A 12,629-nucleotide genomic window follows, 5' to 3' on the forward strand; every position below is an offset into this window, starting at 1 on the left:
TGTGTGTAACATCACAATAAAGTATATTTATCTACTGACCTTTCTAACAATGTATAAGTAGCGTAACTGGGGTGCAGGGAGGCTAATAACCTACCACAAAAGGAGTCGGTGTGATGTTGGAGAAAAGGTACACAGGAATGCCTTGACTGATAAATGCTGTCGCAGCAAGCCTTGCAAATCTATTGGCGAGAAAAATAATAGTTTGAAAACAAGGAAGGAATCCTCTTGCAAAACTCGAAGAAGTACTGCATTGAGCCTAGGTGCCATTTAGTTTATATTCATGCATTACGTTTGCCAGCACCCACCCTGCAAACAGCATGCATTTAGCAATCTACGAAGGATGGTAGCACGGCCATGTTCTCCATCACAAGGACATGAATCGGGTGACCTACATATGATAAGTTTCTTCCCAGTGTTTTTCATGGGCTATAAAATGCATCTAAAGGTGAAAGGTAAAGATACCCGACTGTTAGGTCCAGTAGTGGACGACTCTGGGGTTGCGTGCTCATCTCACTCTATAGGCCGAGGGAGCCGCCGTTTGTCCGCAGACAGCTTCCGGTTCATGTGGCCAGCATGACTAAACCGCTTCTGGCGAACCAGAGCAGCGCACGGAAATGCTGTTTACCTTCCCGCCAGAGCGGTACCTATTTATCTACTTGCACTTTGACGTGACTGCTAGGTTGGCAGGAGCTGGGACCGAGCAATGGGAGCTCACCCCGTTTCGGGGATTCGAACCACCGACCTTCTGATTGGCAAGTCCTAGGCTCTGTGGTTTAACCCACAGCGCCACCCGCGTCCCTTAAAATGCATCTAGTATGGAGATAAAGTCTCTGAGCATGACAGAAAAAGTATGATGTTAACCCATGAAGCAGGCCAAGCCCCGGCTATTAAAGCCAACCAATCTGGATGTATAGCCAGGGCTCTAAAAAGTTAAGTACCACTATAAGTTGTTCCAAAAGGAAACCAAGGGTTCACCCCCTAGTCGCCAGGCAAGCACTGCTTTTTCTCCACAACATGATGAAATAAAGGAGGGATCTCTGGCAGCCAGGGGGCAGCAGAGTACAGCAGAGCAGTTTGTAGAACAAACACTTTCTGAGTTTTCAATACACTTCTTATCAATAATGATATTACGTATGTATGTATGTATGTATGTATTTCATAAAATTTATATGCTGCTTGATTGAGGGTTTTTGCTACAATGCAGTTTACAAAAAGATATAAAACAATAAAATAATCACTAAAAAAATACAACTGCAAATTAAAACATAAAGGAAGTTAAAACAACCACAATAGAATAGACTAAAACAACTTCCCATAAATCTTACATACTCTTAAGTGTCCTTACTTGGGAGATATATCCCAATAAAAAAGACCTCACTCCTTAGCAAGCGTGCCTCAAATTACAGCCTTAATTCCTTTCATTTTATTATTCTTTGTCCCAATTACCTAAAGAAGAAAGATACTCGACTGGAGCTGCCAGACCCATTGACTTTTAATATTTTTATTGTTTTAATAGTGATATTTTTAGGAAAGGTGGGATTAAAAAAATCCATCAATCAATCTTATCAGCTCATCGTGGCACAGACTTTCCCTTAAGTTTAAGTCAAGAAAGGAGTTCATTCTGAGTGGGCCCCTTCTCCATCTATGGCAAAACAAGCATGTCATCAACAAATCATCGCAGCAGTTGCTAAGTATACCTTTTGCTGCTACCGCCACTTGAAGGATGAGCGCGAGCGTCGTAGCCAATCACAACGCCTCTTTTCTTCAGGTCACTGAAGCTCTTTTCGAGGTACCTACAGAATCCCTAGAAACAAAGGCATACAAAGTGCCGGCAGTTTTGAAAGTCCGTCATATAACTTTGCACATCTTCTACGGAACAGAGGAAGAGGAAGCTATTGCTTGCAAAGTGAAGAAGTTACGGCATCTTGAAATAAATATATTACAGGGCTCATGATGAAGCATCTTGCCTTGAGGGCAGGAGAGTGGAGGAAGGAACAACTTGGCGAGCTTTCACCTTCCACCCATGTTCCAAAAAATATGTCCCTTCTCCCCCGCAAGTGGCTTTTAAAGCATCATCTTGGGGACAAAATCTAAGAATGAAAAGTGGTACCTAAAAGATGAACCAACATGCAAATCCCTTTTTCTACAAAGCATACCTTTTCCCAAAAAGAAATGCTGTTAACAAGGAAGAGGCTTTTGATCAGGTAAGATAAAGAGATTGAAAACCTCAGGTTAAGGAAATACCTACTACAGTAACTTTGAGGATTGCATTTTACCAACCTAATCCCAGTATCTACTGCCTCTGCAAATAAGGTGCTTACAGTATGGTGTGCTGGATTAGGGTGGCCAATGCAATGTTATAAGCTGGGTGGATAAAAATCAATTTTAAAAAAAACAAAACCACACACAAAAATATTGGATTTTTAAAATTTAAATTGGATTTTTAAAATAAAGCGCTTTTGGAGGAAAAATCTTTCTAAAGATAGTTTTCTATTTAAGTTACATTATAGTCCAAAGGCTATTTATCAGGAAATAAGGATTTGTTTTAATTTTTTTATGTGTGCTAAAACTTAGTCTAAGTTTTTTTAAAAAAAATCATTTAACCACATCAGTTAACAAACATGAATACATATGCTATAATGTTATTGTTTAGTTAAATAAATTGTTTAAACTGTTATTAAGGAAATGATTATTTTTCTCCTTCCAATAAAGTATAGCAGAAAAGTTGTCCAAGTATAAACAGTTAACTTATTAAACCTCACAATAATTTCATAATTATCTGTCTACATATTTCTAATAGCATAACGACATCAGTATTTTTTGATATAACTGTAAAAACTACTCTGAGAATATATTATTCCAAAAATGAAACCTTCATCTGGTTGTAAATATTAAGATTATACCAGCGAGAATGAGTCTTTCTGTAAAAAAAGATTTAAATCAAGTCTTACTGACTACTGATTTAAATCAAGTCTTACCGACTACTGATTTAAATCAAGTCTTACTGACTACTGATTTAAATCGTGATTTAAATCGATTTGATTTAAATCAAATCCACCCTGGCTATAAGCCATGATTTTGTGCAAGCACTGCAGAGTTATTCTTTTCATACTGCACATATGTGCCGATGTAAATGACCGTGGTGCAAGTTATGTGCTCTCTTATATACACAACACGAAAGGGGAATTGTGTTCTTATTACAGAATCCTGAATGAGCAGCTGAGCAATACTTGTCTGTGCTAATCCGGTGATATATATTTTTTTGGGGGGGAGCAAGATTTATGCCTGTAAATCTGGGAAGAGTGGGATGTTGATTTTAGTCTGCTGTGAGGCTGCACTTAAGTTGGGAAGGATGCCCCATGCTGGCTCCCAGTTGCTGCAAAAATGACTCTAAGACAGAGGGCCATCTTTTTGTATGCATGATAAACATTAAACACTTGCACCATCAGTGGTTCTTAATTGTAAACTATATGCTGATCTCCGTCAGCAATTTCTAGATCAACTCTGTATCCCCAAATGGAAACCAGAGTTGGAGGTCATACATTTTCTATTACTAGGGAATGCTCAGGAGCTCAACAAGTTAGTGGCTAAATATCTCTATTTGGTTTTTTGTCATTGAAATACACTGCAGATGTCTGATCTCCCTGGAGACCTAGAGATGTGATGATAGACTGCTCTGCCTCCTTTCTTTTAGCAAATGTTTTGTGCCACTGGGGAAGTGGTAATTCTGTATTGATTTGTTTTGGATGTGATGCCAATAAAGGGTTTGATGATGATGACTGCATGTAAATTGCTGCCATGTTTGTTGAATGGTTTTCTGGTCATCTGAGAAGAGCAACACAGCTGGGCTGTGGGACTTTGCCTGTCTGTGGCACAAATAATGAAAACAGCTTGTGCAATCTGCCAATTAGTGCTCCACCTGGATATTTATTCAGGTCGATTTAATGATCTGTTATCTTACAATCCTTGCAACAATGTGGCAATTGCATATGCCTTGCAACATTCTGATTGTATTGTTCTGTGCCTACGCTTCAACACATATCTCACTAACATTCAATCCAGACTTTATGTTATTTCAAAAATTTATAAGCCACCTTCAGGAAAAACCCTCCCAAATCGGAAGAATTAGCCTCCAAATATTGGAGAAGCTATTTCTAAAAGCTCATTTTAATCTTGCAAACTGAACAGGTGTTCCAGTGGAAAATGATGGCCATTTTGAGATGCAGTTTAATTTCTCTAAAGCTTTGGTGGGATTTTTTTTTTTTTAAACAGCCAATCATTACAAATAGTTGCAGAGACATTAATGGTATGCTTACCCATTAAAGAAAAGCAGGATTAAGCCACTGAAACGGTTTCAATTATTTGACTCTCTACATATTATAATTATTACAAACTTTGGGTACAAACCAGAGAAAGTTTGATGGGCTTGACTTATTGATAATGAGAGAGGCACTCAACTTTCTGTCAATTACAACCATTCTTTGAAAAACAGGCATACAGTACTTTTAAAGAAAAATAAAGACCTGTTTGTTTAAATCTGGTACCTGAGTAGTTTGAATAATAGTCAAATCATTCATCCGAGATGTTCCTGTTCCCATAGGTGCTCGGAGCCCAGCAGTCCCAAATTCCATCCGTGAACCAAAACATTTTCGGAGTTCTTCTGTACTCTGATTTGCAAGCAGATACTTTACATTGTCTCTGGTTTTAGAATTCTGTAAAGGAAAAAGATTTCACCAGGGTTTAATTTTGAGCCCAGAATTTAGGGCACCTTTTATGGAAAACCAATTTTGCCAATTTTTTTGAGGGAAGCAAGTCTTATAATGGAAAGAGTGTAACTGCAAGACTTCCATTTTTCTAGGGAATCCAATTTAGAGAAATTCAGAGATTCCTTGAAAGCTTATCAGAAGTTTGTCCATGAAGGGTCTGTAAGGGAGCAGCTCTCCTAAAAGTCAGCTTTCTGGCCATCACAAATAATGACGTTTCCTTACAAAATGCAGCTGTAGGAGACACTCTCAGTTCAACACCCAACAACCCAGGCCAAGACCCAGGGCCATTTGTTGTTGGCATCTGTCTGTCTCGACAGACAATAAAGTGTGCCTCAGGGGGTGAAGTCAAACTGCCCAGTATAACTTAAGGAACGTCTCCACCCTCATCGTTCTGCCCGGACACTGAGGTCCAGCGCCAAGGGCCTTCTGGCAGTTCCCTCCCTGCAAGAAGCGAAGTTACAGGGAAGCAGGCAGAGGGCCTTTTCGGTAGTGGTGCCCTCCCATCAGATGTCAAAGAAATAAACAACTATATGACATTTAGAAGACATCTAAAGGCAGCCCTGTTTAGGGAAGCTTTTAATATTTGATGAATTATTGTATCACCTTGCCAACAAAGGTCCGTATAGTTAAAGCTATGGTTTTCCCAGTAGTGATGTATGGAAGTGAGATCTGGACCATAAAGAAGGCTGATCGCCGAAGAATTGATGCTTTTGAATTATGGTGCTGGAGGAGACTCTTGAGAGTCCCATGGACTGCAAGAAGATCAAACCTCTCCATTCTGAAGGAAATCAGCCCTGAGTGCTCACTGGAAGGACAGATCCTGAAGCTGAAGCTGAGGCTGAAATTCTTTGGCCACCTCATGAGAAAAGAAGACTCCCTGGAAAAGACCCTGATGTTGGGAAAGATGGAGGGCACGAGGAGAAGGGGGCGACAGAGGACGAGATGGTTGGATAGTGTTCTCGAAGCTACCAGCATGAGTTTGAACAAACTGCGGGAGGCAGTGGAAGACAGGAGTGCCTGGCGTTCTCTGGTCCATGGGGTCACAAAGAGTCGGACACGACTAAACAACAACAACAATATTTTGTTGGAAGCCGTCCAGAGTGGCTGGGGAAACCCAGCCAGATGGGTGGGGTATAAATAATATAATATTATTATTACAGTGGTACCTCTGAATGCGAACGGGATCTGTTCTGGAGCCCTGTTCACATCCAGAAGCGAACATAACCCGCGTCTGCGCGATTTGCCGGTTCTGCACATGCGCGTGACGTCATTTTGACCGTCTGTGCATGCGCAAGTGGTGAAACCTGGAAGTAACACACTCCATTACTTCCGGGTCACCGCAGCGCGCAACCTGAAAATACTTATCCCAAAGCTACTTCAACCCGAGGTATTATTATTCTTCTGCATTAGCACCACCGAAGTGACCTACCATGGTTCACAAGCCTGGGCAGTGGGAATGGGGGCCCTGGGCTGCCCAGACAACAAGAACCCCCCCTTGGCCTTGCTGATGTGGTCCAAAGGAAAACAGAATCATTTCTTCTAAAAACAGGAGTAGTGGTGATGTAGGGGATAGGACCCACACCATGCCTTCTGGTATACTTTTCACAGCGCTGGAAGGGCCCAAACATCATAAGCAACTCGAGCAAATGCCCATAGCCACAATTACAGTCCTCAACTAGTAACTGAATCCAAAACTACCATTATATCCTTCAACCCTAATGGATGCCTGACAGCTTAATGACGTTGCCTATTTTTAGATGGCCGTGAGATTCTTTTTCATATCACAATACAGACATGTTGCTCCACATGTTATTACGGCATTTACAAAGTGCCTTGTTATGTCCAGCACTTGCCTAACAACTAAACAACTAGAGAAGCAATACAGGAAAGGAGTCATGTGCTCAAACCTGTTGCTGAGTTAGGCAACTCACTTCACATTAGTATTTACAGTACCGGGCTGAAACATTCAGACAATACAGAGCCTGTTTGCCCAAATCCAGCTGGTTTTTGTTTTTTGTTTTAAAGAGGGGGATACAAACCACAAGAAGATTCGTTGTCACTAATTGGTCCTCAAGACCAGAATCACACAGCAATTATAGGAAGCCACAGGGAACATATTAGAGCTCTTGAAATATTGAGAATCTTCACATTTGGCCTTCTGAATGTAAAGATTTACAGCTGAGCATGAAGACGACTGCAGCTTCAAAGAAAGTTGGCCCCAAGGCTTTGTGCTGGAAATGTTCTACAGTAAAAATCTGAACCATTCTGCTCTTCAGAAAAGGCTCCTAGACCAGCTCACAAGCATCAACCACAAGACAGTCTTTGCCCTCTGGCTTCCAATCCAAAAGGCACAATGGAAAGGGGAGTGTTTTGTTTGCTTTTTTTGCTTTGTAAAGCCAACTTGGAAGGACTTGCATCCTGGTAGGAGGAATAAATATAACTGAAATGCATGCATGCATAAATCAATACAGTAGCTAAAACTCAGATTATTCCACATATTGCTGGGCAAAGAGGTGCTTAATAACAATGATACTTACAGCCTGATCTAACACTCGCTCACTCTCCTACTTAGCAGTCAGTTGAAATGCTTTGGGCATCCAGAGCACTTCACTCAGGGAGAATCTCCTACCACATGATTTGCCATGGATTGTCAGTGGCTCCATCTGCACTATACATTTAAAGCAGCATCACATCACTTTATAAGCAGCCCTGGCTTTCCTCAAAGAATTCTGGGAAGTGTAGTTTGCTAAGGGTGCTGTTAGGAGACCCCTACTGCCCTCACGCAGCCACAGTTCCCAGAGTGCCCTGGGAAGGAGTGTTAAACCACTCTGAAAATTGAAGCTCCCTGAAGCTCTCCTATCAATTCTCAGCATCTTTAACTAACTACACTTCCCAGGATGCTCTGGGGGAAGCCCATGACGGTTTACAGCGGTAGGATACTGCTCTAAGTGTGAACTGAAGCCCTGCTAACAGCACCAAGCTTGGCATTCACTATAATCAGCGGACCCACTGTCCTTCCACAAGAAGCTCATTAAACCTTGAATCTTGCTTTCGTCTACATTCAGACCATGGCCCTCTGTGCCACAAAACATATTCCTATTCCTTTTTAGACTGCTACTTTTGGCATTAAAATTTTGTAAAATAAACAGATCACCTGCTGTCATATCCAGGTTCAGCTTTGAGGTTGAATTTGAACTAAGTCTCGCCCTTTTATCACTAAACTACAAATTGCACAGAGGCATATTAAACACATGGAAATGCAGTAAACCCATTGAAGGCAATAGGAGTGCAACCAGTCGCTTCTTGTCTCAGGATTAATAGGGATGGAAGTAGGGCAGTACTGTAGCTTTTTTTGTTGGTCAATGAGAAAGCAGATGCTGCTACCATTATTATTGCCGTTTATTAAATTCATAGGTTGCTTTTTTTTTTACCAAAGTAACTCCAAGGGATTTGCAGTAAAAACAAGCAAGCAAACAGATACATTAAAACTGGGGATAAAGAAAACAAAAAGTCTAGGAGGTAGTTCTATTTTTTAAAAGCTGCATTAAAACATTCCACCCACTGCCAGAAAACACGGGTAATTAAAAGCCTGGCCAAAAATAAAGAAATTATGCTGATGACTGATTCGTAAAGATATGTAATGATGGTGCCAAGCATGCCATAAGATGGAGCCACCAGTGAAAAGGTCCGTTCTTGTGTTGCCACCTTTCAGGCATCCTGTGGATTCTGGTTTAAATCAGGATTAACATTACCATATTTGTAATGCATAACAAAGTCCAGAAATTACGAAACCTATGAACCTGAACTTGCCCAAATGTTTCTAGCACACTGTTCATCCAAGGATTGAGGTATCTGTATGCGTAATAGCTTGCTAAGGTGAATCCTCGTTTTGTAACAGTAAATATAGTACTCTTCTGCTTATCAGGAGGGTGATCTTAGTTGAACTTTACTTTAGGTTTTGTAACCATCTTCTGATATTTAACCAAGGTTACATTCCTCAAGCCACTTTCTCAACAGTAGGCCCATGCAAAGTACTATTTCAGAAGCAACAGGGTCTGATGATTGGTGTATAACTGCCTCTGAATGTGGGGGTTTTTATGCTTAAAACTGCTTTCGGTACATATAAATATTATACAAATTTGGAATGGGATTGCTCAACAAATATTATGATCCAAAACTCATAACACAACGAGTTTCTTTCTTTCAGTGTACTGTACCCACCAACTTTAACCACCTAGAGGATCAAAAATAAATCACTGAATAATGTCTGGAATTTTAAGATAACGTAAACTGTTACAAAGCAGAATTGTAAGAAATGTACTGCAAGGTATTTCAACTATCTGGGGAAACAAAAGCTATTTATGTAAGACAGGAAGGGTATACAAAGTTTAAATAAATACACATATAGCTAAAAATCTCTCCGAAGTAAAGTAAAAACAAAAAAACTGGAATAAGAAATTAAACAGCCACTGAAATTGTGCTGTTTACTATTGAAATATTTACTATTTACTATTGAAATACAAGGAATGCTGAATGATTCTGCTACTAACACACAAAAAGCCTCTAGTCTAGATAGTTCTAAAATTTAATTTTGATACTCAAGTCACATGTTTTTGTGGAGTACAGTACGTACTGTATGTAACCCATTCAAAAATAGAACACAGACATAAGAAGATGATTTGGGCAGTGGATGTTGAGTCACTATCACCTTTGTCTTCATTGCTGATACACTGGGCATTGGTAGAAAGGAAACACGGTGTTCATAAGGGTAAATGCTTGAAGGCACTATGGTTAGCAATGTTTAAATCATGTGCTATTTAGTAGGTGAGTAGCCAAAGGCCATCCAGCCTCTGCTTAAAACCCTCCGAGGAAGGAGAGTCCACACCCTCCTGAGGGAGTCTGTTCCACTATGGAACAGCCCTTACCATCAGAAAGTTCTTCCTGATGTTTAAGAGGAATCTCATTTCTTGTCACTTGAAGCCATTATTGGTTCAGGTCTTACACTCCAGAGCAGGGGAAAAACAAGTTTGCTCCATTCCCCCATGTGGTAGCCCTATAGCTATTTGAAGATGGCTATTATATCATAAGGGAAGCGGGTGTCGCTGGGGGTTACACCACAGAGCCTAGGACTTGCTGATCAGAAGGTCGGCAGTTCGAATCCCCGTGGCGGGGTGAGCTTCCGTTGCTCGGTCCCTGCTCCTGCCAACCTAGCAGTTCGAAAGCACGTCAAAGTGCAAGTAGATAAATAGGTACCGCTCCGGCGGGAAGGTAAACGGCGTTTCCGTGCACTGCTCTGGTTCGCCAGAAGCGGCTTAGTCATGCTGGCCACATGACCCGGAAGCTGTCTCGGCCAGTAAAGCGAGATGAGCGCCGCAACCCCAGAGTCGGCCATGACTGGAACTAATGGTCAGGGGTCCCTTTACCTTTATTATATCATAGTTTTTGCAGTGCAAGGAACCTTCCTTGGAGGTTTTGAAGCAGAGGTTAGATGGCCACCTGTCATGGATGTTTTAGTGAAGAGTCCTGCATGCAAGGGATTGGACTAGATGACCCTCAGGGTCCCTTCCAACTCTACAATTATACGATTCTAACAAATCAGATTTATCCCTGCAGTGCAGAGTGCTGGACTAGACGAAGCGTTCGAAATTCCCATTGTTCTAGGTGCATTTTGCGACCGGGAATTTCATTTGCATGAGCAGTTCCTGAGCTCGGAAATACGCCTAATATTTCAGATTAAAATTGCAGAATGGAAGGAAAGGACAGCGTTTTTCTGCCTCCCCACTTCCGGCTACTCTCTGAGGACTGGAGAAGGGACGCTCATAAGAATATCAGGGGAGCAGGTAGCGGAAGTATGGCTTTGTTTTTTGCAGTCTTCAGATGAGGTCCAGACCATGTGAAATATGAACATAATATTTTAGCTGCAGTTCATTCATTTTCAGCTTTGTATTCTTGTTTCAAAAAAAGTGCGCCTAGACATTCCGTTGTTGTGCCCATAACCTAGGTTTAAGGTGCCATTTAGCTCCTAGCTTTCATATCTGATTCTAACACTGACTAAATGACCCTTGGGGTCTCTTCCAGTTCTACCATTCTATGCTCTCTTACTGGAAATCCTGCTCCTGTGGCTTCCGGTTCCCTTAATGGCACAGCTCCCACCACAGCGGAGACCACTGGCGAAGCAATAAACAAAGATGAAACAGGGTAATTATCTTTGTAAACTCCCCCCAGGGCCCAGGGGGAGTGAGCTACACTAGCGGATAGTCTTGGTACCTGACTTTCGCTCCTACATAGATGTGAGAGGCAGGGAGACCCTTGGGTGCAAAGCAATTCGCCTCTTGGTAACCCTCCAATGCCGCCATTAAGAGCTGCGGTACTTCTGTTCATGAAAGGATTCATTAGGATTAATGCAGAGACACATGTTGGTAATGATGGGAAAAGATTAAGGACTGCAGAACTGAAACTGTTACAAGGCTGTACAGATTTAAATTGGAAATATGACTTCATTCAAGCCAAAAAAGACAGTATATGTTTGTGGGGGGAGCCAATCGCTTCATTATGAATCCTTTGTTACATAAATGACTCACCCCCGCCCCCCCTCGAATGCCTGGGAATGCTACAAGTTTTGTTCTTTAAAGCAAATGAAGAAGAAAGGAGATGGGAGCACAGATATATATCATTATGACAAACGGGACTGTGTGAGAAAAAAATAATGTTTGAAATAATTATAAAAAGGGGTTGGAGCCTCTGCGGAGTTAATTATTTTACTTGCCCCCTCATTGAGGGGAGGAAGGACTGGACTTTGAAGACTTGCCGGGGCACCAGATCTATCTTCTACAAATAATTATAATTAATTGCTTCAACAGGACATGGAGGGGAGAACTTGGAGGCCCGCCAGGGCTTTGGCAGGACTTTGGGTGACTCCCTGTTTGAAATCAAAAGTGTAATTTTACAGCTGCATCAGAAGAGTTGGGAACAAAGAGAAGAGACCTCTCCAGAGTAACTCCGAGGCAACAAAGGAGATCAGGAATAATTAATATGGACATAATATTTGATAAAGGAATAACTGATGGAAATTAAAACCTCACACAGGAATAAGAAAGGAGAACTATATTACAAATTACTATATGTGTTAATGCGAATTGAAGCTAATCATTGTAGCTGTGGTATAAGGGATTTTATCAAGAATGGATTGTATTTGGTTTGAGCAATAGTCTGGAGGCAGAATGAAAGGGAATCAGATGCTGAAGTATAGCACGTGGGAAGCCATACAAAATTTATAATTGGCTATGTAATTGATTTTTAAGATTTTTAAGCATCTTAAAAAGCAGAGACATCAGCTTGCCAACAAAGGTCCGTATAGTTAAAGCTATGGTTTTCCCCGTAGTGATGTATGGAAGTGAGAGCTGGACCATAAAGAAGGCTGATCGCCGAAGAATTGATGCTTTTGAATTATGGTGCTGGAGGAGACTCTTGAGAGTCCCATGGACTGCAAGAAGATCAAACGCATCCATTCTTAAGGAAATCAGCCCTGAGTGCTCACTGGAAGGACAGATCCTGATGCTGAGGCTCCAATACTTTGGCCACCTGATGAGAAGAGAAGACTCCCTGGAAAAGACCCTGATGCTGGGAAAGGAGACAAGGAGAAGGGGACGACAGAGGACGAAATGGTTGGATAGTGTTCTTGAAGCTACGAACATGAGTTTGACCAAACTGCGGGAGGCAGTGGAAGACAGGAGTGCCTGGCGTGCTCTGGTCCATGAGGTCACAAAGAGTCGGACACAACTAAACAACAACAAAATGTAATTGATTCGTATATAAATTGGTATTGTTATTTGGTATTAATATAATTTGGTGCATATTGGATTT

The 12,629-nt window shown here is 41.3% G+C and overlaps 1 protein-coding gene across 1 annotated transcript in view; it reads right to left on the reverse strand.

The window, feature by feature from the left end:
* PGM2 (phosphoglucomutase 2) overlaps positions 1 to 12,629 on the reverse strand; it is a 30,883-nt gene that overhangs the window by 17,617 nt on the left and 637 nt on the right. The window contains exons 2-4 of the mRNA XM_028743946.2: positions 4,545 to 4,712; positions 1,698 to 1,804; positions 95 to 179 (exon numbers count right to left, since the gene is read on the reverse strand). Coding sequence (XP_028599779.2) covers positions 95 to 179; positions 1,698 to 1,804; positions 4,545 to 4,712 — 360 coding nt within the window. The remainder of the gene's footprint in view (positions 1 to 94; positions 180 to 1,697; positions 1,805 to 4,544; positions 4,713 to 12,629) is intronic.

Source organism: Podarcis muralis, chromosome 9 (assembly GCF_964188315.1).
Source record: "Podarcis muralis chromosome 9, rPodMur119.hap1.1, whole genome shotgun sequence".
Taxonomy (NCBI): Eukaryota; Metazoa; Chordata; class Lepidosauria; order Squamata; family Lacertidae; genus Podarcis; species Podarcis muralis.